This window comes from Staurois parvus, unplaced genomic scaffold (assembly GCF_062004578.1).
Source record: "Staurois parvus isolate SC_StPar_1 unplaced genomic scaffold, SC_StPar_1.0 ptg000209l, whole genome shotgun sequence".
Lineage (NCBI taxonomy): Eukaryota > Metazoa > Chordata > Amphibia > Anura > Ranidae > Staurois > Staurois parvus.
In genome coordinates this window covers 9,101,880-9,128,058 of record NW_028318005.1, presented here as the reverse complement: position 1 = coordinate 9,128,058, position 26,179 = coordinate 9,101,880, and the positions used below count along the sequence as shown (strand labels likewise).

Sequence of the window (26,179 nt, the reverse complement as noted above, 5' to 3'; positions counted from 1 at the left end):
TATAATAATAATAATATATAACTGGACCTGTATTACTGATTTATTAGAATCATTAGAAACATGTATGAATAAATGCTTTATGGTCCATTGTAGTATTCATTTAGCTACTATTCACTGACATTTTTTGTGTTTGGTAACCTTAGGTGTACAAAAAGGCCATGGAGAACTTGCTGCCCACCCCAGCCAAATCTCATTACACTTTTAATCTTCGGGACTTCTCTCGGGTGGTTCAGGGGTGCCTGCTTATCAAGAAAGAAGCTGTAGAGAACAAGCGTGTCATGGTGCGTCTGTTCGTCCATGAAGTGTTGAGAGTGTTCTATGACCGCCTAGTGGATGACAAAGATCGGTCCTGGCTATTCAAACTGATAAAAGATGTAGTTAAAGAGCATTTCAAAGAAAATTTTGAATCGGTCTTTGAGCATCTGAAACAAGGAAATGAGCCTGTAAGTCTTGTTTAACTTTGCTATTTATGTATTTTGTTGAAGAACTTGTTCTCTCAAGTGATTATAGGTTTAGATTTTGGGCCGCGTATTGAGATAACATGACACTGAGGTCATGACTATAGCCATCAATGGGGCAGCAGGGACTGAACTGCTAATTTCCATACTTATTTATACCAGCAGAAGGAACACTTGACTAAACATACACATGTCTATAGAGTCTGCTGTTCAATAAATACCTAAGGTACTGTGTTAGTTTTTAGAGCTGTTTGTGCCATTCAGTGTCCATAAAAGCTATTCTGGTAATCTTCATTCTCTGTAAATGTGTTAGGAGAATCTCTAAATGAAGAAAAAATGGTTAGGATTTCTGTTCTCAGTAGGCAATGCTGTCTCTGTTCTTAGCAAATACCATACTGTAGTTCTAGATCAGTCTTTCTCAGCCTTTTTAACATGGAGGAAACCTTGAAATAAATTGCAGGTTTCGGGAACCCCCTGTTAATTATTATTATTTCTTCAGGTAATGGAACATTACTGGGAACAGTTCATTGTGGATATAAATATAAGAATAAATAAAAGAAAAACAAATGTGGCATACATGACTTATTTGACATCCAGGACTGGTCTATATGTCAAAACTATTTCAGTAATAATAATTAACTGTAACTAATAATATTAATAGTAGTAATAATAATTGGTAGAAAAATACAGAACATGAAAATTGTAGTGTTCCCATTACATTAATGGTCAGTGGAAAAAGCCACCTTCACATTGGTGGTTAGTGCCCCCTTATAAAGGTGGGCAGTGTGAAGAATGTTTCTTACACTGGGAGTCAGTGTAAAGAAGAACCCCTTAGAGATTCACTATATTGCCAAAAGTATTGGGGTGCCTGCCTTTACATGCACTTGAACTTTACTGACATCCCAGTCTAAGTCCGTAGGGTTCAATATTGACTTGGCCCACCCTTTGCAGCTATAACTGTAACAGCGTATACCCAGAGATGGACGCGGTTCAACCATTTTGGCTTCAACCTCCATCTTGGCAAAGGAATTAACCATCCTGACAAATATATTTCTCCCTCATTCTTCCCCCCTCCCTCCTTAGAGAGGCCCAGTGACATTTGGCCAGTATGTGTGTGAGTTGGGAATGTCACAGGAGGGTCATAGGAGCTATAAAGCCCCCCAAGGGAGCCGGGGCCTTCCTGTCCAAAGAACCTGCAAATTGTACCACCTCGTAAGAGATAAGGCAAGCTTTCCCAGGAGTTGAAAGAGATTCCAACCTAATAAACCTAACTCAGCGTAGGTGACAGAATCACTTAAACACATAAACACTTTTCAAAATCCATTTCTCCCCCTATGTCTCATATCTTGGAATATGAGAGACTTACATAAAAACCGGACCTATCATCAGACTGGCCACGAGAAGGCGAACATTTTGATAAGTCACTCGCATTGTCCCGGATACATAGGAAAACAGAAAAGTAGATCTCGTGAACCGCACAGTGTATAATTTCATAATTCATATCTAATCAATCCTCAGACGTGTCTGCATAATAATCTACCTGCGGGTGGAATGTCACTTGTGCAGCTGGAAAGTTATGGGCCAAAATATGAGTTATGGGAGATTTTGGCTCTAGTTGAGGCATCCACCCATACCTCCACGCCCTAAGCAGGGTATTGGTCCTTGACTTTAGAGACACTCCCTGCGGGGGACTACAATATAGACTGTCAGGCCTAAGAGTCTAAGTTGAAGACGTCTCCCATTTTAACATCAATACCACCTGGGGAGACCCGTGCCCTTTTGCTCTGAAACTTGCATCTGCTAACCCAGGACTTTGGCAAGTACCTAAACCCTTTCACCTCTCTCTGATATCTCTTTGCTGTGCTGTTGGTCCCTGTATGTTTATATATATATCTTAGTTACATCTTTTCTGTAAATATTTTCATTGCACCCGTTTGACCTTTTAGTAATAAATCTTTCCTTCTGAAAGTGTTGAACTGTTTCTATAGCGCTTTATTGCAATTTACGAATTCCTACCTCTAAAGAGAACGCTACTGTGTTTGTTTAACTCTCTGCATAATCGGTCTGCGGTGGCCATATTATGCAGAGGATTATCTCAACCATTATAGTGTTTTAGCTGATATTGCCGAGTTTCCTCTTTCTCTGTACAAAAAGGAGGCGGTGGCAGTGTGAATGATTAATTGCGTAATTAACCTGACCCAGTAACAATCGCTCAGGCTGCCGGTACATTGATTGTGGTCCAATTAGCTGGAAAATCATTGTGCAGGGTGCAGCTGGGTGTGGCATTGTTACGCATGTGACATCGCAGTTTTAAATCGGCTAGTCCTTTGGTCACAAGTTTGGTGAGAAGGTCTGGGGTCTGACACCGCGATCGTGACAATAACAGCTTCAATTCTTCTGGGAAAGCTTTCCACAAGGTTTACGAGTGTGCCTATGGGAATTTTTGACCATTCTTCTAGAAGTGCATTTGTGAGGTCAGGTACTGAGGTCAGGATTCTGTGCAGGCCAGTCAAGTTCTTCCACTCCAAACTCGCTCATCCAAGTCCTAATGGACCTTACTTTGTACAATGGTGCGCAGTCATGTTGGAACAGGAAGGGGCCATCCCCAAACTGTTTCCACAAAGTTGGAAGCATGAAATTGTCCAAAATGTCTTGGTATGCTAATGCCTTAAAAGTTCCCTTCACTGGAACTAAGGGGCCAAGCCCAACGCCTGAAAAACAACCCCATACCATAATCCCCCCTCCACCAAACTTTACACTTGGCACAATGCAGTCAGGCAAGTATCCTTCTCTTAGCAACCGCCATACCCAGAACCATCTATTGGATTGCGAGACAGAGAAGCATGATTTTTCACTCCAGAGAACACATCTCCACTGCTCTAGAGTCCAGTGGTGGTGTGCTTTACACCATTGAATCCGACACTTTGCATTGCACTTGGTGATTTAAGGCTTTGATGCAGCTGCTTGGCCATGGAAACCCATTCCATGAAGCTCTCTATGCACTGTTGTTGTGCTAATCTGAAGGCCACACGAAGTATGGAAGTCTTTAGCTATTGACTCTGCAGACAGTTGGCGATGTCTGTGCACTGTGATCTTCAGCATGCGCTGACCCCGCTCTGACATTTTACGTTGCTGTTGTTTCCAGTTGTTTCCACTTTGTTATAATACCACTAACAGTTTACCGTGGAACATTTAGCAAGAAGGAAATTTCACAGATGGACTTATTGCACAGGTGGCAACCTATCACAATACCACGCTTGAATTCACTGAACTCCTGAGAGAGACCCATTGTTTCACAAATGTTTGTAGAAGCAGTCTGCATGCCTAGGTGCTTGATTTTATACATCTGTGGCCATGGAGGTGATTGAAACACCTGAATCCAATGATCTGGAGAAGTGTCCCAATATATTTGGCAATATAGTGTGCCTAGAAAGATAATTGGTGTTAGTGGTAATTTACCTGGGAGGCAGAAATTGCTCAATCCTGAAGGAACCCCTCGCAACTGCTGGAGGAACCCTAGGGTACTATGGAAGCCTGGTTGAGAAATTCTGTTCTAGATCCTGGTGGCAGTAAAATTATAATGCTAGTTTCTGGGCATGCATCTTAGCAGCATCCTCCTCAAAAAAGGACTCTTGTTTCATTCAAAAGGGACATTTGCAGACAGTTTGTGGCACAGTTTGTTGGAACCAGGGGTGACAGACAACAAATATGCAGCACAAATGCTAGAGTGGTGTAAGCTTGACAGATATTTAGAGTAGGTGGGCTAATGGTCAGATCAGGAGCAGACAAACCAAAGTCCATGTTCCAAACAGGTGCACAGAGCAATGTCAAAATGTAAACAAACCAAATCAAATGTAAAATGGTCCTGTTTTGCTTTGGCTTGCTTTTGAGATACCTATTCTTAGCTCATGAGCTGTTTTAAGTTGCCTTCATTTCTTTATCATATAGATAACAGTCTGATAATCAGAATTGCACAGAGAGACTGAATCCAGCGCGTGAGCAGACAGATTAACCTGTTGATGAGGCATAGGCTGAAGGTCCAGCAGTCTTCTTACTCTTTCTTGATTAGGGCTGGTGTGTGATGCAGAGCTCTGAGCCACAGTGCTGAGTAACAACTAGCAGATGGTGAAGGCACAAGGCTGATTATTACAGTATACAGTCTTCGTCTATTTAGATCCACTCCTTGTAGACATTCCAGTCCTTTCTGTGGACTGTGAGCTGCCTTCTGGCAGTGTGGGCAAATCATTAAGAAGGAGAGCTAATCAAGACATAAACAGATGATATTTAAGGCCACCTCAGGTAATCCTCTCATACTTAGCTACCATTACCACTTTCAGCTTGCATGAAGACTGTAGAGGATGTAAAGCTGGCCTCTGTGCTACTGTTGCAAGCCCTTGGTCTGTGAGCTATAACAACATATGTACCTTTTTGGGTTTTACTGGATTTAGGGGCTTTGCTTTTAACATACCTTTTTTTCATAGCAACAGATAACAGGAATGGGATGGTGGAGAGCTGGGGGTACCTTTTATTAATTTTTCTTTGGGTCCCTGATGTATAAAGCTATTTTATTGTAGATATTATTGTCAATATGAAAACTGATGATTATAATATTGCAGACCTCCGAGGAAGATATTAGGAATGTTCTGTTTGGTGACTACATGAACCCTGACCTGGAAGGAGATGAACGTCTGTATTCGGAAATACCAAGTGTTCAGCAGTTTAACGATGTAGTGGAAAGATGTTTGGACGAATACAACCAGACTCACAAGACCCGTATGAACCTGGTTATATTCAGGTGTGCCTTTTTTATCCAGTCTCTTATTATTCTTACATTTCATCCATGTGTTTTGATCTTAATTTATTTTACTTGTTTTTCATTATCTTATGCCATCAAAACAAAATATTTCTGATAGTGATATCTCAATCATAGGTGGAGTTTGGTGGGCACTCTAGTGATGAGATTTCCTTGCAGTGGTTTCATATTCATATCTACTTTGCAGTCTAACTTCCTTCACCAGTGGTGGTTTTCTCACTCCTCCAGTCTCATTTCCCAAATGATAAAATACCTTTAAAATTTAAAAATTAAGAGTAAAAAACCCCTTGTTAATTCTGAAATGGGTGAGGACGCCTGAGAACTTAAGAGCAAAAACATGAACCTTGATTTTGGTGTTTTCCTGTTAATTTTGTCAGGTATTAAGTAGATTGAAAAAGCCTTGGATAGCTGAAACTGGTATGTAGGCACCTAGCTGTATAAGGATATATGCGCATAGAGGACACCCTAAAAAACAGCTTTTATCTTGAGGAGTCAATAGCTATTAGTTGTTGAGTGCGTCCAGAGGCATCTTCTGAGATCTGAAGAAGTCCAAATGTATCATGATCATCACCTCAATCCTGTGTAGGTTAGCGTAGTTTCAACTGTGTTCCATTGAGACCTGCTAAAATATTCCCCCCAGCATGATCAATAGATGTTTGTGGTGCATGCATAGTGAAATATTCTTGATGACATAGTTTAAACCAATGTCACAAAATTTCTGTGGGCAACATACACACATTACTTGTATTTATTAGGCCATGTCTTGATAAGGGCAGTCATACACACCAGACCAAGGTTCTCTGTGTCTCCACTATCCAATCATCTTTAAATACCCACATGACAAGATTTCTTAGTAAATGCGAATTCTCAGTTTGGCCAAGTGATTGTTTAGGCACAGAGAGAGAGAGATATTAAAAATCATTCAGATGCTGTTGAGAAGAGAGGAGCTGACATATAAACATAGAGGCTGCCCAAAAAAGTTTAAAAAAACAAAAAAGGTCCTGGTGGCTAGATTCAAACTATTCATCCCACTCGTTTTCTTCATGTATGAAAATATCATAATCAATCAATGAACATCTTATTCAGGCCAAATATAAAAGATGGTGCACCTTGTTATATTAATTGCCATCAATAAATATATATATATAGTATATTGTCATATATATTTTTAACAGATATGTACTGGAACATTTATCTCGTATTTGCCGGATATTGAAGCAGCCAGGTGGCAATGCCTTGCTGGTGGGAGTTGGAGGCAGTGGACGGCAATCGCTGACACGTTTGGCCACGTCTATGGCAAAAATGAGCATTTTCCAGCCAGAGATCTCCAAAAGCTATGGCATGAATGAATGGAGGGAAGATCTGAAGGTACATACGGTACACTGGCATAACTATTCCTCACTTTGCTATGGATATTGTGCAGTGTATTTTGCATTTTATATATGGTAATCCAGTGACAGTGGTAGACTGAGTTTAAACACTGTGCAAACGCAAGCTTATTACATATGGAAGCATACCACTAAGCATTATTTATATCTAAAGTATCCACAAAATATAACTCCAATGCATAAACAAATACAATAAATAATCTAATTAAAAAACACTCTTTATAGAGTCTCCACAATTCCAACACTTTTGCAAATGTGGAAACAAAGTTCTGTTGCCATGGACCAATAGGGGATGGTTTTTCTATGCTTCATGTGTCAGTCACTGTGCTGCAATTGTAGGGTCAGGAGAGAACACAGAGGGGTTGATTTACTAATGTTGGAGAGTGCAAAATCTGGTGCAGTTCTGCAGAGAAGCCAATCAGCTTCCAGGTTTTATTTTCAAAGCTTAATAGAACAAGCTGAAGTTAGAAGCTGTCTGGCTACCATGCACCGCTGCATCAGATTTTGCACTCTCCGGTTTTAGTAAATCAAACCCAGAATGTCTGTCTTTGATCTTAAAAGACAGTAGGCATAAACAACAAATAATTTTAGCTGTTTGTCAAAGCCAAACTGCAAGCTTCTTCCCTAGTTGTCAACCCCTCTTAACTGGAGGTATGTATTTTTATTTAGATCCTTACCTATACCAAATGTCTTCAGTTTGATGACAATGACTCACAGGGTCCTTTTATTCCTCTGATCTTCTCCAGTGGTGGCTGGTCCTCAATAATGCAAAGAGTAGTGCTAAAAGATTACATCAGTACCACACTCTGCATCATTACATCGTGAGTGCTGGACACCATAGTGATACTCTCTTAGGGGTTGGGTCTATGACACCATGCACTTACATTATGTACTCAGTCTTCTAGACTGAATGACGCTAGATTTAATTCAGCCTGGAAGACCAACGACATCTAGTTGCAAAAGGAATTATTATGGGGAAATGCATTTGAGAGGAGGTGAGTATTGCAGCCTGAGTTGCTTTTCTGTTTAAAACACTTGGCAGGTGACCCGCAGGCTTGAAAGAGGTTGTAAAGGCAGAAGGTTTTTACCTTCATGCATTCAATGCATGAAGGTAAAAACATTTCTCTGTACAGCAGCCCTATCCCCCCCTAATACTCACCTAAGTCCTCTCTCGATCCAGTGATGTGTACTGGAGTCTCGGGTATCCTGCAACTCCCTCTCCTCATTGGCTGAGACAGCAGCAGGAGCTATTGGCTCCTGCTGCTGTCAATCACAACCAGAGGTCTAATAAGAAGAAAGAGGGGGCGGGGCTGAGTCGTGGCTCTGTGTGTGAATGGACACACAGAGCAGAGGGTGTCCCCATTACAAGCTGCTTGCTGTGCAGTCACCCGACAGGAGGAAGGGGCCAGGAGCGCCGGCAGGGGACCTGGGAAGAGGAGGATCCTGGCTGCTCTGTTCAAAACCACTGCACACAGCAGGCAAATATGATGTGTTTATTTATTTTTAGTATCACTTTAAGAGGCTTAGTTAACATGTTTATTAATAGTCCTCCCACCTCCAGAAGCATTGGGATAAATTTATTAGTTGTTTATATTTGGATTGCCAGTAGAAACTTAAATTTTTTTTGTTTAGACCAGAGTTCTTCCTTACCATTATTATTTTAAATGTCAACCCCAAATTAATCCATATGTAATAAAAAATCTTTAGAAATGATTAAAAAAAAAAACTTTTCCAAAACTTTTGTTTTAGACATCCTTGCCATCGTTTACATTGTTTGTCCTAAAATTAGTAGGATACTGATCAGGTGACTTTTGTAAAGCCTTATAATTAGGAGTAGGAGAGATCAGATTAAAAGGGATTGTTTAAATATATGAACCTCAAGATAAAATCTGTATTAAATGCCAACTGCTTCCTTGATCCCTATTTGTTCCCTCATTACAGGGTCTACTGAGGAATGTAGGAGTGAAAGGACACAAGACAATATTTCTTATTACAGACACGCAAATTAAAACAGAGGCCTTTCTGGAAGATGTGGACAGTCTGCTCAACACTGGGGAGGTTCCTAACCTTTTTGCTGCAGATGAAAAGCAGGAAATTATGGAGGTGAGGAGGAAAGAGTAGTGCCAAGATGATGTAGAGTAGATTGTGGGGTCTGTTATGATTTCACACTCACATGAATATGCAATAACACACCTTAGCCATGGCCTAGAATGGTAGGACTTCCAGGGGTGGCATACAGCAATGAACACATTTGTTTTGCTTCTATCTTTTAGGTTACTTTGTGGTAAGGCATGGAAGGAGAAACCTCTGTAGTATATTAATGTGCTTTTACTAAACAAGAAGGCTGACATACAAACTACTACAATTGTAGGAAAACAATAAAAAACATACAGAGTATTACAAATATGCATACAACACACATGCACACACTATCTATTGTTCCTAGTAAACGAGCAATGACAATGGTCGGTATGTGTTAGAAATACAATAAAAAGATCCTTAGTTTGAGATATAGTTTATGATTTCCATATCTGACAGGGCTCCAGGCTCTACTCAAATGACTGCAGGAAACCAGGTGCTCTCATAGTATAGATGTAGTGTCATCCCCAAGTGAAATTCCTTCCTAGGTCTTGTAAAGTCTTCTGCCACACACCTTCCTTGGTGTTATGGCCCCCTTCCTTCTACCCAGGTCTTCTCTCTGTAATGGAGCCCCTTTTTTTCTACCCAAGTGTTCTTCCAGACTTTGCTCTTGCATTCTATCCTTTCTTGTCACCCCCTATTTCCTGCCAACATCACTGCCTATTTACCAAGCCTTTATGAACTAGTTAAACCAGTTAATTAGCATTTGAATAGATATTTTAACACTATGGGTGACTTCAGTGACCAAATTACTGACCAAATTGGGATACAGTTTGCTCAACCCTTCTTTCTGTCATTTCTAGGTGAGGTGACACAATGTGGACAGACTGTCCTTTTTAGCCCATACTTCACCAGACAATGACAATGTCTTGTGTGTATATGATAGCCCTTCTTGTTAGTTGACTGGGGTAGGATTGCCATGGTGACCAGATTAGAAGGAATTTAGCACAAGACAGTTGGCCTAGGGGGCCAGGGAGTACAAATATAGCCCTGGTGTTTGTGTATGTTTTATACATGATTTTTATGTAAAGTCAGTGGAAAACCTTCAGAATGGAGTTTTTAAATAGTACAAAGTTTTCTGTTCTGCCATTAATTTCAGTGGACCTACATAAAGGGTTAATTCACCTCTACCAAAAACAGCCTTTGCAGATAAGGGACATCTATAGATAAAAACAAACTGTGCAGCTGTGACCAAAGTTGAATGCACTGGAAAACTGCTAGGACTTTGCTAAGAGATGCTTACTTGTTACTTTTCACCTTCATCATCACAGGCGAGAACTCTTAGTCCTCATGTACACTGGACGTTTTTACAGCTGCTGTTTTTGGCTTTTGAAGTTTTTTTCTACAGCTAGTAAACCCCCCAGCATGTTCTCCTGTGTGTCCATACACACATAGACTGTAATCAACATTTTTTCGCTGGGACGTTTTTGGGCTGGAAAAAAAACCCAGGACTAGTGGGTCTCTAGAAAAGTTTTTAGCTGTACAAATGCTCTAACGCTGAAAAACACAGAAAAACACAGTAAAACGACTCAAACCAGAGTTTTTATACTTTTTTTGGTTAAAAAAACTGCTAAAAACGCGAACGCGGAAAAACACAGCTAGTGCAAAAACGCTAAAAATAGCTGAAAAACCTCACATGTTTAACATGACTTTACACAGCTAACATTACCAGTGTTATCAAATCATCCAGTGTGCATGAGGGCTTAAATCATGAGCCCAGAGCTACTGCATTAGGGGAGAGAAAGTGCTTGTGGGAGGGTTTGAATCAAGGAAAGAACTTGCTTCTGTGATGGTAAAGGTGAACAATAACACTTGGCCTCTCTTAGCAACATCCTGGGAGTTTTCCAGTCAGGTTTTATGAGTTACATAAATGACCTACACCTATAGCAAAGACATTATTCTACTATGGTCAGAGCTGCACAGTTTGTTTTTATCTACAGATGCCCCTTATCTGCATAGGCAGCTTTTTGGTAAAGATGAACTATGCTTTTAATGCATAACCTCAAAAATACAGCACATCTTCTGTTTTAAAAACGCACTAAGCAGCAATGTGTGGATGTGAACCCCACTTCTCAAAGTCTTGTGTTTGAACCCAATATTATATGGCTTTGATGGAACATGGTGTTGGTTGTGTATATATGCAGTTTATTCATTTTATTCATAACGCTATTTTGATTTATGTTTTTTGGCAGGGAGTTCGCCCAGCAGCCCAAGCAGGGAATAAAAATGTTGAGCTCAGCCCTCTGGCTTTGTTCGCTTTCTTTGTGAACCGCTGCAAGGAAAATCTCCACATTGTAGTTGCCTTCAGCCCCATTGGAGATGCATTTCGAAATCGTCTTCGGCAGTTCCCCTCTCTTATCAACTGCTGCACTATTGACTGGTTCCAGGTGTGTACTGAGATTGTACCGTTGTGTATGTGTTATGATAATGTAATAGGGAATTCGACTGAAGAGGATTTGTATAATTTGCTGTCATATAAATCTATCTATCTATCTATCTATCTATCTATCTATCTATGTTTGTATGTCTCTCTTTTTGTCTGTCTGTTTCAGAAACTTGAAGCCAACCTACATCTATTACTTGCACAAAAGTCCTAAGATCCAGTTTGAAAAGGTTGAATAAAAACTCTAGATTTACCCCAGAAATAAAAAACAAAAATATGCATAAGCATGGCAACTTGGTAAATACTGTATGTGCAAATATATTTACTACATTTGTATGTAATTAGCTTCCCCAACCAACAATATGTAAATGAGCTATCCTGGCATACTCAATATCCCCAATAATTAGTCGTTGGGATGTGAGATGAAAGAGTGGCGTGGGGTAAGTTCTGACAGTCCTATGATCTCCAGTAAGTGGCATTTTCATAGAGCTGCAGATCCTATACTTGTTACATTCAAAGCACAATCTATTGGCTGAAAAGCAGTTTCAGGTCTGTAGGCAACAAAGAACACGAGGTTTCATTTGTTTTTATTTGACTCAGATCTTCCTGCAGTTACATGCAAAGGAGAAGGGGAGTCACACAGGAGTGCTGGAGATTTGAGGTTTTATGCATCTTCATGCCCCAAAATGGACCCACAAACAGTAAATACTTTCACTGAAAGTCATTGCTAAACCTTAAAAATTGCCCAATTAGGTTTTTTTTTTATAGCTTGCTTTCTCTGCTACTAAAATCGGTACTCCCTGTCTTTCCCCTCCATCCTGTTTGTCTGTCAGAGCCCTGGGTAAAAAGCACCCCCCCCCCCCCACATGACCATGCTTGAACCTTGTCCATTTATGAGCCATGTGTCTGGGTTTGGCAAGCTTTTTAAATCTGAGTGAGTGAGCCCTTAATAAGTTTTGACTCGGTCTCTTGTATTCCAGCCTTGGCCAGAGGATGCCCTTGAGCGAGTGGCTATCAAGTTCTTGGAGACGTTAGAAATGTCCGATACAGAGCGCCAGGAAGTGGTTCCAATCTGTAAATACTTCCATACATCAGCCATAGCGCTCTCAGACAAGTAATTGTTTATATTTTTAATATTTTGTATAATCATCATGGAGCACAAAGACCTTTATCAGAAAAACATAATTCTTTTTAAACCCAAAGTGGAAAAAAATATTTGTTATTGAAAATATATTGAATTCTATTATCCCTAATTTTGTTGCTTAAAGGATAAGTTCACCTTTTGGCCAAAAATAACAAATGCACATTTTTTTCAGGTAAAAAAGTGCATATATTATTTTTGTTCAAAGGAGCCTGTAAAATGTTGCATCGGCGATCAGTAGATCGCTGATGCCATGCAGGTCTCCTGCAGACCTGTCAGAATATCTGCTTGTCGTACGGGATGTACGAGCAAGCAGATATACTGACAGGAAGCTTCAATTAACTACCACGGCCCTCCACAGAGCTGTGGTAGTTCATTGAAAACTACAAGTCCACAACCGCTAAGGCTGTCGGGACTTGTAGGCACTCATTGCATTGCTGCCAGAGATAGCCAAGCAACTAGTATTCATAGAAGAAGGTCAGCAATGACACACCTTGTACCTCCCTCAGTTAGGTCTGCCAACCGATTGTTAAAGCTTACGTTCGCCTTTTGGAACATGTAACAGGTTCCACCTCCTGCTGTCAGTCCCCCCAATCTTCTTCTCATTGTGACAATGGGTGGAGGATCTTCAACCCCGCACTCGCGGTCACGATTCAAAACAGTGTGGCCGAGCAGGACTCTGCCCATATGGCCGCATCTTTAATTCACAGTTTCCTATGAGTGAATGGACTACATGTGCCATGAGCCATTGCAGCTGACGGCTTGTAGTTCTGAATTAACTTCAAGGGTACTGATCAGCATTCTCATAGTTCATTCAGAAGCCCTGCAGCTTGTAAGCAGTCAGCCCTTATGGCGTTATGGGTTGAAAGCTGCAGAGCTCGTCTGCAGGAGCCTGACATTGCACCCCTTATCCACTGTTCACAGGTGCAATGCTTTGCAAGCTTCTTAGGGAGAAAAAAAAATGCACTTTTTTTTCCTGCAAAATTATGTGCATTTATTATTATTTCCTAAAAGGTGAACTTATCCTTTAATTCACACACAGTTTGTAAAAATCAGTGATTTTTACTGCTGTTCTTCATTGTCTGTTACAGACATACTGTACATGTCCATGATAATGCTGTCATTACGTATGCACACAGACAGCAGTCTCAGCATCCAATAGAAATCAGCCTCACGCCATAGCACTGCCCAGCTGAGTAGGAGGGATTGACACATGATGAGTCAAAAATGCAGCGACAGTTGCTCCGCCTCCTTCTGTCCTCTTAGCCAATCAGCACTGTAACACCCCCCCTCTCCAGCCCACCACATTTTACTCAAAACAGAAGATGCTGGTGGCAAATTTATTGTGCTGTTCCCAGTCCTCAGCAGCTTGTAGTCAGTGTTTTGCCCATGTAGGTACTTTCTGAGGCCAGTGAAATAAATTATTCATGAGATTAATCAAACTGTTTAGATTTTTTTAACACATTATTATTTACTTTTTGGCAACCCTGCTCTCAGTACATAAGTCCAACTACATTAGGGCCGGTTGACACCATGATCACATGCGATCCGAGTGCAGTGCTATTTCAGCTGATTCATTTGAAAGGGCTGAAATCGCGCCAGACCCCACCAAAAGTAGCACACCCCAAGAAAAATAAACGGACACCAACCGGATGGCATGGCACTACTGTGATGCTGTGTTCTACTGCACTTGCAACCTGCGTGTGATTTGCCATTAAATTACTATTGACACCCGCTGCAAATTGCAACTGCAGTGCGCTTTGAATGTAGTTCAGAATACGTGCACTAAACGTGGGTTTCCTGCACTGTGTTCTGATGTTAATGGGCCTTGACAGGGCAGGAGAATATTCAGTGGATTCAGCATCCAATTAAAGTGACTCTGAGCTGCTGCTTCAGACTTCATTTACAGTACACCTTGCTGGTGAAGCTCATCCACTCAAATGTAATCATCTTCTATGGCCATCTTACATTTCATGTATATACAGGGGTATAGTTCATGTCACTGTAAATAACAAAATGCATGCTACTGCTAAAAAAAGGTTAGAAGTGTGTGGTGTTTGATTATAAACTGGAAATCTCCTTACGTGGAATTAAACCCAAAAGCAAGCATTTTTTATACTGCAGCTTAGCAATTATTAGATGTGATGGTAGCCTTACGTTTTCTTTTTTAGGCTTTATTTCTTTTATATTTAAGTGGTGATCTAGCCAGTAAGTCTGCTGTTTTACAACAGAACAAGCTGCCCTGCAGATATAGCAGTTAGAGGGTTGAGACAAACCATTTAACACTGTCGGTGGTGCTTATAATGATCAGCTTTTATCTATTCATATAAAACTTTTATCCCAAAAGTAAAAAAAAAAATGTTCCTGCAACTACTTGTGTAACTAAGTCCACCTAGACTGATAATGCTGCTGTCAAAAGGTGCCCCCTGTGTTCCTTTATCCAGAGTGGGGGCACTCTAATACAGAAGGTGTGTTAATGGCCAGATCACCAGGTAAAAAACAGAGGAAAAAAGAGCCTATAAAAGAAAGCAAATGCATCCACCAAATTTGATGACTGGTGAGCTGCAATATGTTACAATTTTGGCTTTGGTTTTATTGCCACTTTAATCTTGAACTACATATTCAGATATAAATACTGTAACATTTTGTCCAACTGCTAATTGTAGCTGAAATGTCTTTTACCACATACAGGTTTTTAGGAGAACTGGGGAGACATAATTATGTGACCCCCACCTCTTACCTGGAGTTGATTGCCGCTTTCCGTCAGCTGCTCTCCCAGAAGCGGGACACGGTGATGAAGGCAAAGAAGAGATACACCAACGGTTTAGATAAATTGGCCTTCGCTGAATCACAGGTGAAAATACATTATGTGCAATCAGGGCCAGTGCTAGACTATTTTGTGCCCTAGGCAAAACCAACTACTTGCACCCCCACCAAAAAAAGAAAAATTAAACTTCACCTGTAGTTCTGCTTCACCCCTCGTAGCACACATCCTCTTTCCCCTCAATTTTTCCATGCTAGCACAAATCCTCTCCCCTAAATCCCCCCTCCTAGTACAACCCCCTGCCCTGCCCAGCACAAATAGCCCCCATCACCCCCTCCTACACAAACCTCTCATCTCAGCAAAAATGACTGTTACCCCTCTCCCCTCTCTTTCATTGTGTACAGTTACCCCGTCCTGTAATCCCCCCTCTGAACTTACAGGCAGGAAACCAGGTAGAGGTGTGGGTTGTGCTGTGCTCTCGCTCCTTTCAGTGGAGTGATCCTCCATACAGCAGATGACACAGGATTGGTCTTGGATTGGGCTGTACACAGTTTGATTACCTCACCCCTTATCTCCAATGACCGCTCATCTCTCAGCACCAGGGAGCCAGGGAATGGATCAAACACTCAACATGCCAATGTAAGAGTAATCCTGAGTTATCTGCTTTATGAAGGATCACTCCACTGACAGGGGAGGAGAGCACAACCTGCACCTCCCGGCTCTCTCCTATCATTTCTCCTTTGAAGGCTTCACTGCTCCAGGCTTCTCTCCCCTTGTCCCAGCTGTGAGTGAGGGAATGGGGGAAGGCACTCAGCGACCACGCACAGCACCCATGGAAAGACCGTCCTGGGGCAGCACAACTGCAATCCGGGGGAGGCATAGCCCACCTCAGCACCCCCCTAGATCTGGCCATGGTGGAGAGTAGGGAACTCAGTGGCTAGGGCTGCGCCCTAGGTGGCCGCTTAGTTTGCCTAGCACCGGCCCAGTATGCAATAGACTATTCTAGCTGCATGCTGGGCAGATTGAGATCTTGGAAGTATCAGCATAATGCCTTTATTAGTTTGTTTTGTGGATCTTTGCCTTGGATCAATCCATGCAACTATACACAATATATACAAACTATTGTAGTTTACAAATGCAAGCAAAGAACTGCCTTTGTCTTCAGAGATGTATATATCATATAAAATACTGTACATGAAATACTAATGCATCACCCCTTTGGCTTGCCCACATCTAGCAGGGAGTAGTTCACACTATATTCCTCTGACTCTCTAATATGAAATAGCAGATATTTGCATTAAGGATATAATGGATCTGATAAGGGTCAGTTAAAGGAAACAGCAATGATATTGAAACAAGAGGCTAATGATATAGTTGCTACACATCTACATTTTATTATATTTCACAGCTTGCATCCAATACCTTACATACAATTGTATTACTCATTAGTAACATTCATTTCAGTTAATTGTGGAATATTAACATGTGTGCTTTATTTAGGTTGGAGAAATGAAGAAGGAACTAGTTGAATTACAGCCCAAACTGGAAGAAGCGAAAATAGAAAATACTGAAATGATGAAGGTTAATAAATAACTAATAGGTGCAATGTAAAGCGAACGAGAAGAAATCAGTGTTATAGGACTTTGTGAAATTCCAATATTACCATACTGTATATTGGCTATCAAAAGTGTGATTTTCATTGAAAAATGAAACGCTTAACCTTATACCCTTTATTACCCTTTTATTTACTGGAAAGGGGAATGCATTCTATATTTGGTTAATTTAGACCTCTCTGAATGAAGTACTGTTTTTGGCAACCAGTTATATTATATTTTTAGTATTCTTGGTATTATATACAATATAATATTATAGGAGATAAAACTGATAATACTAACTGCTATGAGATAAAAAAAAAAGATTTTTCTTCAAACACTGTTACTGATAAGACTTTGTAGTAGAGATTTACTAAAACTGGTGCACTCAGAATCTGGTGCAGCTGTGCATGGTAGCCAATCAGCTTCTGACTTTAGCTTGTTCAGTTAAGCTTTGACAAAAAATCCTGGAAGCTGATTGGTTTCTATGCAGAACTATATCAGATTTCGCACTCTCCAGGTTTAGTAAATCTTCCCTAGTATGACTGAGGCATAGCAAGTACCTCCCAATTTTCATGGCACAAATTAGGCCATGTTAGACCTAACCTGATGATATTTGCTGGCATTGTTCAGATTCAAAGTGGTATTAAACTGAAAGAAAATATTTAATATATTGCAATTTACCAGTTCTTAGATGTAATGGCTTCATTCGCTTTATTTAAGGCTTACTTTCTTCTATTTTCATCTGGTGATCCAACCAGTAAGTCTGTTATTTTTTTCAAATGAACAAGTTCTCCTCGGATCCTCTTCTGTTTCCTGTTGTCTGTACTCTACACATGCAAGTGGTCAGTTGGGCATACCTGGGGGTCGAGACCTGGTTCCAGCTTGCTGCAAGGCTATCCCTACCATCAGAGGCCCTGGTGAAGAAGCAGGTTGGGGCTTAGACTCCATGCCCTGGGGAACCTTGAGTTGGCATTCTACAAGGGCTCACTACCACAGAAACCTGACACAGACGTATCAGTTACAGGGATGAGGGATTCAATTTGTTAGTGTATTTAAATCTGCTAGATCACAGAGAAGAAAAAGCCTAAAAAAAGAAAACTAATGCAGCCACCACATCTAATGATTGGTAAGCTGCAATATATTCCACTTTTTGTTTGTTTGTTTTTTTAAATCATAGCAAATGTTATTGAACACATGCACAGAAAAACAGTGTAATCATACAACAATTTCAAGCAATTGTGACCCATTAAGTGTAAAAGATTACAGCTTACTCAGCAGCGATCAGTAATACAAACAGATGGATCTGCTTGTCTAATCTCTGAGCACCTTCCCAAGACAAGAGGAATGCAAAGGAACAGATGGCTAACACACCCCCTCTCTCCCTGCATATCTCTTGCTGCCACGTATCTTGGGGATGTGCTTGGAGCTGAGACAAGTGGACATTATGAAGTGGCCATCTCCTTCCTGGCTAAGTTGTTGGATGGCTGCGGGAAGGAGAAAGTGGGAAGGCACCAAGTCCAGCCTCACAGCTAGAATTTGAAAGCATCTAGCTACATGGGATAAAGTACTGCATGATAATGATGATAATTTTTCTTTAAATCCTGGATGGGTAGGTTAAGATGTGTCATGCCTTCTTGAAATGCCTAACCCCGGATTTCAAATATCCTGTTTCTTTCACCTGTACAGGTTATAGAAAAAGAGTCGGCAGATGTTGAGGCAAAGAGTAAAATAGTTCGAATAGATGAGGAAGTGGCCACCCAGAAAGCCAGCGAAGCCCAGGCTTTGAAAAATGAGTGTGAGAGTGATCTTGCAGCAGCTATACCAGCCTTGGAGGAGGCCATGTCTGCTTTGAACACTCTTAAGGTAAGAGTTTACTATAATGGGAATTGGAGAGAGACTGCATGCATGGTTATGTGTTAACAACCTTAACCTTAATAACCTTCTTGACCCTTTAGAGTCTGTCTTTCGCTCACTCCACTCTACTGAAACTGCCCTATGAAAACTCACTAATGATTTACTAACTGCTAAAACCAATGGCCAGTCCTCCATACTCTTACTACTTGACTGCTGTGGCTTTTGATACTGTTGATCATCCCCTTCTCTTCAAAAAAACTCCACTCTCTTGTCCTCCAAGGCTCTGCTCTCTCCTGGTTCTCCTCCTACCTATCGCAGCACTCCTTCAGTGTTACCTATAACTCTGTTTTCTTCTATCCACTTCCTCTTTTTGTAGGGGTCCCTCAAGGTTCTATCCTTGGACCTTTTCTTCTCCATCTACACCTCTTCCCTTGGTCACTTGATAAACTCACATGGCTTCAAGTACCATCTCTATGCTAATGACACACAAATCTAGCTTTCTACTCCTCACCTCACCCCTTCAGCCTCCTCTCGCATTACTAACCTAATAAGTGACATATCAAGATGGATGTCACTCCACTTCTTCAAACTCAATCTCCTCAAACTCTTCCCTCCAGCCCGTGCCCCCTCCTCTGACTTCTCCATCAAGATCAATAATACAAGCCCTCCCTCCCCTCATGCCAGGTTACTAGGTGAAATCCTTGACTCCTTTCAGCCCCAAATCCAATCACTGTCCAAATCTTGTAGACCTCACCTCCATAACATCTCCAAGATATGCCTGTTTTTAAGCTCTGAAACTACTAAGCAACTTATTCAATCCCTTGTTATCTCTCGTCTTGACTATTGTAACTCACTTCTCATAGGCCTACCTCATCGTAGACTATCCCCTCTTCAGTCTGTCATGAATGCTGCTGCCAGACTCATCCACTTTACCAACCGTTCGATGTTTGCCATCCCTCTCTGCCAAACCCTCCACTGGCTTCCCATTGCCCAATGAATAAAATTCAAAAGATTGACAATAACATATGAAGCCATTTATAACTCTGCCCCCATTTACATCACCAATCTTGTTTCCAAATATCACCAAAACCATCCTCTCTGCTCCTCCTGCTCTCTAGCTCCCTTGTCTCCTCCTCCCATGCTCATCTCCAGGACTTCTCCAGAGCCTCCCCATCCTCTGGAACTCTCTACCACAATCTATCTGACTTTTGCCTACGCTGCCCACTTTTAGGCGATCTCTGAAAACTTATCTCTTCAGGGAAGCCTATTCTGCCTTCAGCTAATAACCAAATCTTCTATTTTTCCTATCAGTTCATCCCCCATAGTTATTACCTTTGGTACCACCAGCCCCTCCCTCTTAGATTGTAATCTCCAAGGAGCAGGGACCTCCTAACCCTATTGTATTGAACTGTATTGTTGCTGTATTGTCTCCCGTTATATTGTAAAGTGCTGAGCAAACTGTTGGCGCTATATAAATCCTGAATAATAATAATAATTTATGTAGATTGTTTATATTTCCTTTTTCTAAGTGCTTCCCATCCATCCTACCTATCTATACGTCCACGGACAGGAAGGGTAATGACTCCGTCATCGCTTTGTCTGCAGCAATGACTGATATATAATTTTTTATGGGCAGAGATTCTGTACATGGTAAAAGTGATCCTAGTGGCTATACAGCTGCTGGATCACTTTTATAGGCAGTGGAAGGGGTCCCCCCCTCCCGCCACCTGCTGCCTTTTCCAGGGTCTCCCGAGTGTTCAAGGAGCCTGGTACTGTCACCACTCGTTGTGCTTAGGGAAGAAGAGGGGAGGAAGATACATCCATACTCGCCTCTCTTCTATGATGTAAACAAGCCAGTACTGGCTGGTTTAAAGCATGTGATTCATTCTTATGGCCTGCTGGTCTTTTTTTAGGGCAACTGCAAAGCAGACAGTTGCTTATAACCATTTTACATCTGGCCCACTAAAGTTTATGTTAAAAGGATACAGGGAGGAAGAAATAACGGATCTTATTGGACCTTATTGCTGATTATTTAAACTTGCTGATTTATTTTACATGTATGTTTAATTTTAGCCATCAGATATCACTATTGTCAAAGCAATGAAGAATCCGCCTTCAGGTGTAAAACTTGTCATGGAAGCTGTTTGTGTCATGAAAGAGATCAAACCAGAGAAAATAAAAGATTCGACCGGAACTGGGCAGAAGGTAAATGTGTCTGCTTTGTCTGTGTCAAAGTACTCTTCTTATTGTGCTATCAAGACAATTGTCCCATACATGTTGCTTTTAGCACCCAAAGTCTGTTTTTCATTCCCCCATATTAAAAGGATAAGTTCACCGTTTTTAGGGTGGAACATGGAACATGTTCCCAAAGCTAGAGCTGCACCCACCGCCCCCCCTCCCTCTGACAGATAGTATGGGGAGAAGTTTCCCCGTACTATCTGTCAGATTTGAAAGCAGCGTGGCTGTGCGGGACTCCGCACACATGGCTGCATCAATCATTCACAGTGTTCTGTGAATGAGTGCCTACAAGTACCAACAGCCTTAGTGGCTATGGGCTTATAGTTTTCAATGAACTACCATGGCGCTATGGAGTGTCATGGTAGTTCATTGAAGCTTCCTGTCAGAATATCTGCTTGCTTGCACATCCTGTACGGCAAGCAGATATTCTGACAGGTCTGCAGGAGACCTGCATGGCATCAGCGATCTACTGATCAAGCATTGCAAGCCTCACCAAACATGTCATGGAGCAGGACCACTTGGTGCTCAGAAAAGTCAATGCTGGAGTCCAGGTACATATTCCACAGAGTTTAATTATTAACCCACATAGAAGAAAAATATATTTGAAATACATTTTTAAAATATTCTTCCCAAATATATTTACATATATTTGAAATGCTACAATTTTGGCCATATTCAATATATTTCAATTCAATTCAATATATATTTTTAAAAATATATTCTTCAGATTTTTTTAACATATAAAAAAGTAATTTTAACATATATTTTTACATATATTTGTAAATGTAGATTTGTATTTTTAAAGACATACAGTATATTTGAAATGTATTTTTAAAAATATTTAGTATATATTTTGTAATAAAAACTAATTTCAACATGCAATATATATAGATACAGTATATATACAGTATATATATATATATTTCAATATATATATATATTGAAATATATTATAAAATATATTGAATATGGCCAAAATTGTAGCATTTCAAATATATATATATTTGGGAAGAATATTTTAAAAATATACTTGAAATATACTTTTCTTCCATATAGGAAACATTAGGCAGAAAGCATTATACAGTGGCTTGTTATCAGCTTCTTGCAGTCCCTGTACAACAGGACTGGAGCATGAAAGAAAGCAGCAGCACAAGGAGCCAATCAGTTCATGTGCTGACAAAAAGCATGCTGATAGAAGGAAAAGCAGAGTGACAGAGAGACTTACCACTGTTTTTCCTTTCACTGTCCATTAACAGACTAGGGAGGTTCTAGGAAAACCTGGGCTAAGAGGAAGTAGGTTTAACTATGCTGGTTATCAAACCGAGAACATCCATCAGCAAAAACGTACTGCAGGTGAAATCTCTGGATTGAAGCTGATCGTTGCAGCAAAAAGCTGGTTTTGCTATTTTGGCTTTTGATGGGCTTTAATACCACAACTTTTACTTTTACTGTAGGTAACACCTGTTGAACATTTTTTAATTTTTTTTTAAAGTGTCAGATTGATGCCCCCTTGAGAATTACAATTGCAAAGTCTCCTAGAAAATACTTGACACAGGCCAGACCACTGAATTAGTATACCTGTATACTGTGTCACACTGTATAACCAGATTCACTACTATTCAGATTCTGTAGTTTTGGAACTTCTTGTAACACCTCCAGCCTGTCCACTGGACTATGAATAATCAGCTTGCTGTTAAGGACCCCCTAATTTCTCCGTCTTGTAAGCTAACCTTGAAATAAATCTGTCATGAGACAATCAGAGGGCTATGTTAGCTGACCTCCTCTTGAAAATGCTAGTTGCCAGGCTGTTGTGTTCACCTGCTTTTTGAGCCACAGACCCAGAGCATGTATACCGACAATTCTGGATCTGCCTACATCTACTAGTACTGCTCAGCATACTGCACATTGGATTTCTGGCAGCCTATATATTACTATCTTGGCAGGTTTCCATAAAAATACCTCCTTTAGTTAGATTGGCAACAATGTGAAAAGCAATAGAGGTTGATATCGTAAATGATTTCGCTCAATGCTAAACATTCTTCTTTGTATATATATATCTATTTTTAGGCATATTCGCTTTATATTAGATATTCATATTAATATTTGGAAATAAAAGGAGACTCTTGGATTTTTCAGATCCTTGATTATTGGGGACCTAGTAAGAAGCTTCTGGGAGATATGAATTTTCTGAGAGACCTGCGAGAATATGACAAAGATAACATTCCAGTAAGTTTAAACAAGACACCATAATATGTTAGCATAAAGGACCTTCTCATTGTCCTTGCTTTTGCTTATGCCTTCCTCTATTATATATCTTTCCTTTATTTAATTTTGTAGTTTATTTACTAGAGGCATTATAGATTAGCTATTGCAATGACTCTGCCTAACTGCTCGAGGTGTATCTAAACCTAAAAACAAAATGTTATATATTGCAACTTACCAGTTCTTGGATGTGGTGGCTGCATTAGTTTTCATTTTTAGGCTTTGTACATTTTATGCAAGTACAAAAAAAAATCTTGTTGATCTTACCAGAAATTGAACATGCCTGTAACTTCCTGTGCACTGAACTGAAATCTTAAACAATGGTATCAGCCTTCCCATCTGTCTTCTGTGTACTACAAAACAACTGCCCTCTATTTTATGGAAAGGAAGGTGTTTGTAGTTCAGATCAGGAGAGTAGGCTAAGGTGACAATACCTTAGATACAGAGAGGGAGTGTTGTCACCCTAGAACAAGAAGGGTGTTGCTGGTAGGATCACAAAGTAAAAAAAAAGGAAAATAAAACTAATACAGCCACCACATCTAAAACAGTTGGCTGACTCACAGACATAATTTAAGTTAGGAGTAAAACACAACTATTTAATGGCACTATAAGGCAAGAAATAAAAACTGCATACTGTACAGAAAAGTGCAATTATGACTGCCCCCCCGGCACATATATAATTACAAACTATACATAGGGGCATATTTTGTTTTTTAACAAAACAAGTAAGGTTCTAATTATTATTTCATATATTGAACCATGTTCACATTGGTACACAAAAAAGGTGTGCACTGGGGAGATACGTTTTAATTTTTAAGCTACTATTAGCTATTTTATAGTTACCTCCAATAAACACCAAAATTATTTTGCTGGGAAGAACCTAATTAATTTTCTTCTTCTTTGTCTACAGGTGTCAGTGATGCAAAAGATCCGCAGCGAATACATCACAAATCCTGACTTTGTTCCAGCTAAAGTGCTGAAAGCTTCATCTGCAGCTGAGGGATTGTGCAGGTGGATTCTAGCTATGGAAGTCTATGATAGAGTTGCAAAGGTATTCTATGGGCAACCTCTATTAGTATAGTAATGGCACACTGATGTATTTTGTATCTGTAATGACCAGCAGGGTCTACAGGAAAGGTCATTGTGGTTTGGATACCCCTAGCACTGTGCATGGGACATGACTTATAGATACGTAATGGGAAAATGGTATCTGAGAAGGAAACTGTGGATCAGAAAACCAATAGTCAGAAAACACACTGGGTGGGCGCTCCAGATAGTTACTGTAAGACCACTCTGCGGAGTTAGCTATATGAAGCAGGCTTACATGCTAATAAGTCCAGAGCCCATAAATTCAAATACACCAAAATAAAACATAAAAAGTCTTAAAAAGTCTAAAAGTTTATTTAGGTATTTTATATTAATTATAGTTTAATCACAGAATCACACATAGATTGGCTAGATATAATGTGTGTGACTATAACACAATTACTAATATATATATACATATATATATATATACATACACACACACATAAATCCAGCAGGTCAGTTGGCAAGTAGACAGACATGGCACAGATATCGTTTAGGAGACTGGAAATTGGGATGAGCTAATGGATAACTAAGAAAAGACAACAGTGGACACCAAAAGTTTTGCTCGCTCTGGGCACAAGACCAAGGAATAGCTATAACCACCAGCAGTGATAATTTTGTCTTGCTGGCCAGGAAGGCTACCCGCTGGCAAAAAACAATAGTCCTGTGGGAGGGATCCCCCTATCAACACTGAATGTGTTAAGGGAGGAATTGAGCAATTGTCTTTCCTTTCACCTGTGCAGAGGTAGGCAGAAGCAAGTGTATAAATTAAGTGACAGAGAGAGCTATAGAATGTGAAGGGCTTGACAAGACAACTAACACATTAGTCAACAAAGGCATTAAAAAAGGAAACTAAACTATAAGACGAGTGAACCCAACGAAGACAAGGCTTGAATTCCAGACAAGGACTCTAAACATGGAAGCATGCTGTAGCAGTGCTAGAATGCAGTCTCCAAACAGCAAGTTTAACTACACCAATGTTCCAATAGAGACTCATGGGAAATGGCAGATGCTGCACAAGGAAACAAGTTACAGTTGTCAGTTGGAAGAGAAGGGTGGAGACCCAGGATGGAGCGGGGCCAACTAACAGATAGGGAACATAGTCTACAGAGTGAAAAGCAATAAATTGTGTGAAGTACAAGGATGGCACACTGATTATATAAAAAATATGGTGATCCAATTGAAATAGGTGAGTCCAAATGAAGACCAATCCTTATAGCATATACATACATGAAAAATAGGGATGCCAGTCATCACACAATGTTAATTGGATCAACTTTTCATTAAAAAGGGAGAACAGATTAGTAAAGTGATGCTACATATCTATTCACAAGAGACCAGTTAGATGTATCATCTTTAGGTGTATCTAAACCCAAGATCAAACAGCTTACTAGTGATTACATGTGGTGGCTGCAGTAGTTTTCTTTTTTTTTTGGCTTTTTATTCTCTTTATTCCTCCCTAACACATCTATCTTAGGGCAGCTACACTCATTCCTCCTCCTCTGTATCTATGAATGTAGCCACCCTTGGACAACAGCATTATCAACTGTGGAGAGGGTTAGATGGACTAGTAGATTTAAATGGACTATACACAAAGAATTAAATCCAAACTCCAGCTAACACTTTTCCAGCTGGAATAAAGGCTAAATGAATAATAATAATAATATCACACTTACTTGCAGAATCAGCAGGTAAAGCAATGTTACAGAGGAGACTCAGAAAAAAAACCCACCACTGTGTTAATGTTAGTTATAGACTGCCTGCTATAAATCATTTGTCATTTTGCCCATCATTCCACTTAAATTTTTTAAATAAAGGCTAAATCCACCTAAAACTGACATATCTAGGTGGCACCTTCCAGCTTTTTATAGTAGTATATCTTGATATCTTCCCACTGGAGTTCCGGCTTCCCACTGGGTCAAAATGCTCTATAGCAGGGGTATCAAACTGGCGGCCCTCAAGCTGTTGCAAAACTACAAGTTCCATCATGCCTCTGCCTTTGGGAGTCATGCTTGTAACTGTAAATTTTTCAATGCATCATGGGACTTGTAGTTT

At 40.2% G+C, this 26,179-nt stretch overlaps 1 protein-coding gene across 1 annotated transcript in view; it reads left to right on the top strand.

The window, feature by feature from the left end:
• The window catches only part of DNAH12 (dynein axonemal heavy chain 12), a 149,813-nt gene that overhangs the window by 78,385 nt on the left and 45,249 nt on the right, over positions 1-26,179 (top strand). The window contains exons 40-51 of the mRNA XM_089678745.1: positions 144-443; positions 5,075-5,253; positions 6,447-6,639; positions 8,601-8,762; positions 10,991-11,185; positions 12,162-12,295; positions 15,014-15,176; positions 16,587-16,667; positions 18,368-18,544; positions 20,609-20,740; positions 22,910-22,999; positions 23,946-24,086. Of these exons, the coding sequence (XP_089534871.1) occupies positions 144-443; positions 5,075-5,253; positions 6,447-6,639; positions 8,601-8,762; positions 10,991-11,185; positions 12,162-12,295; positions 15,014-15,176; positions 16,587-16,667; positions 18,368-18,544; positions 20,609-20,740; positions 22,910-22,999; positions 23,946-24,086 (1,947 nt within the window). The remainder of the gene's footprint in view (positions 1-143; positions 444-5,074; positions 5,254-6,446; positions 6,640-8,600; positions 8,763-10,990; positions 11,186-12,161; positions 12,296-15,013; positions 15,177-16,586; positions 16,668-18,367; positions 18,545-20,608; positions 20,741-22,909; positions 23,000-23,945; positions 24,087-26,179) is intronic.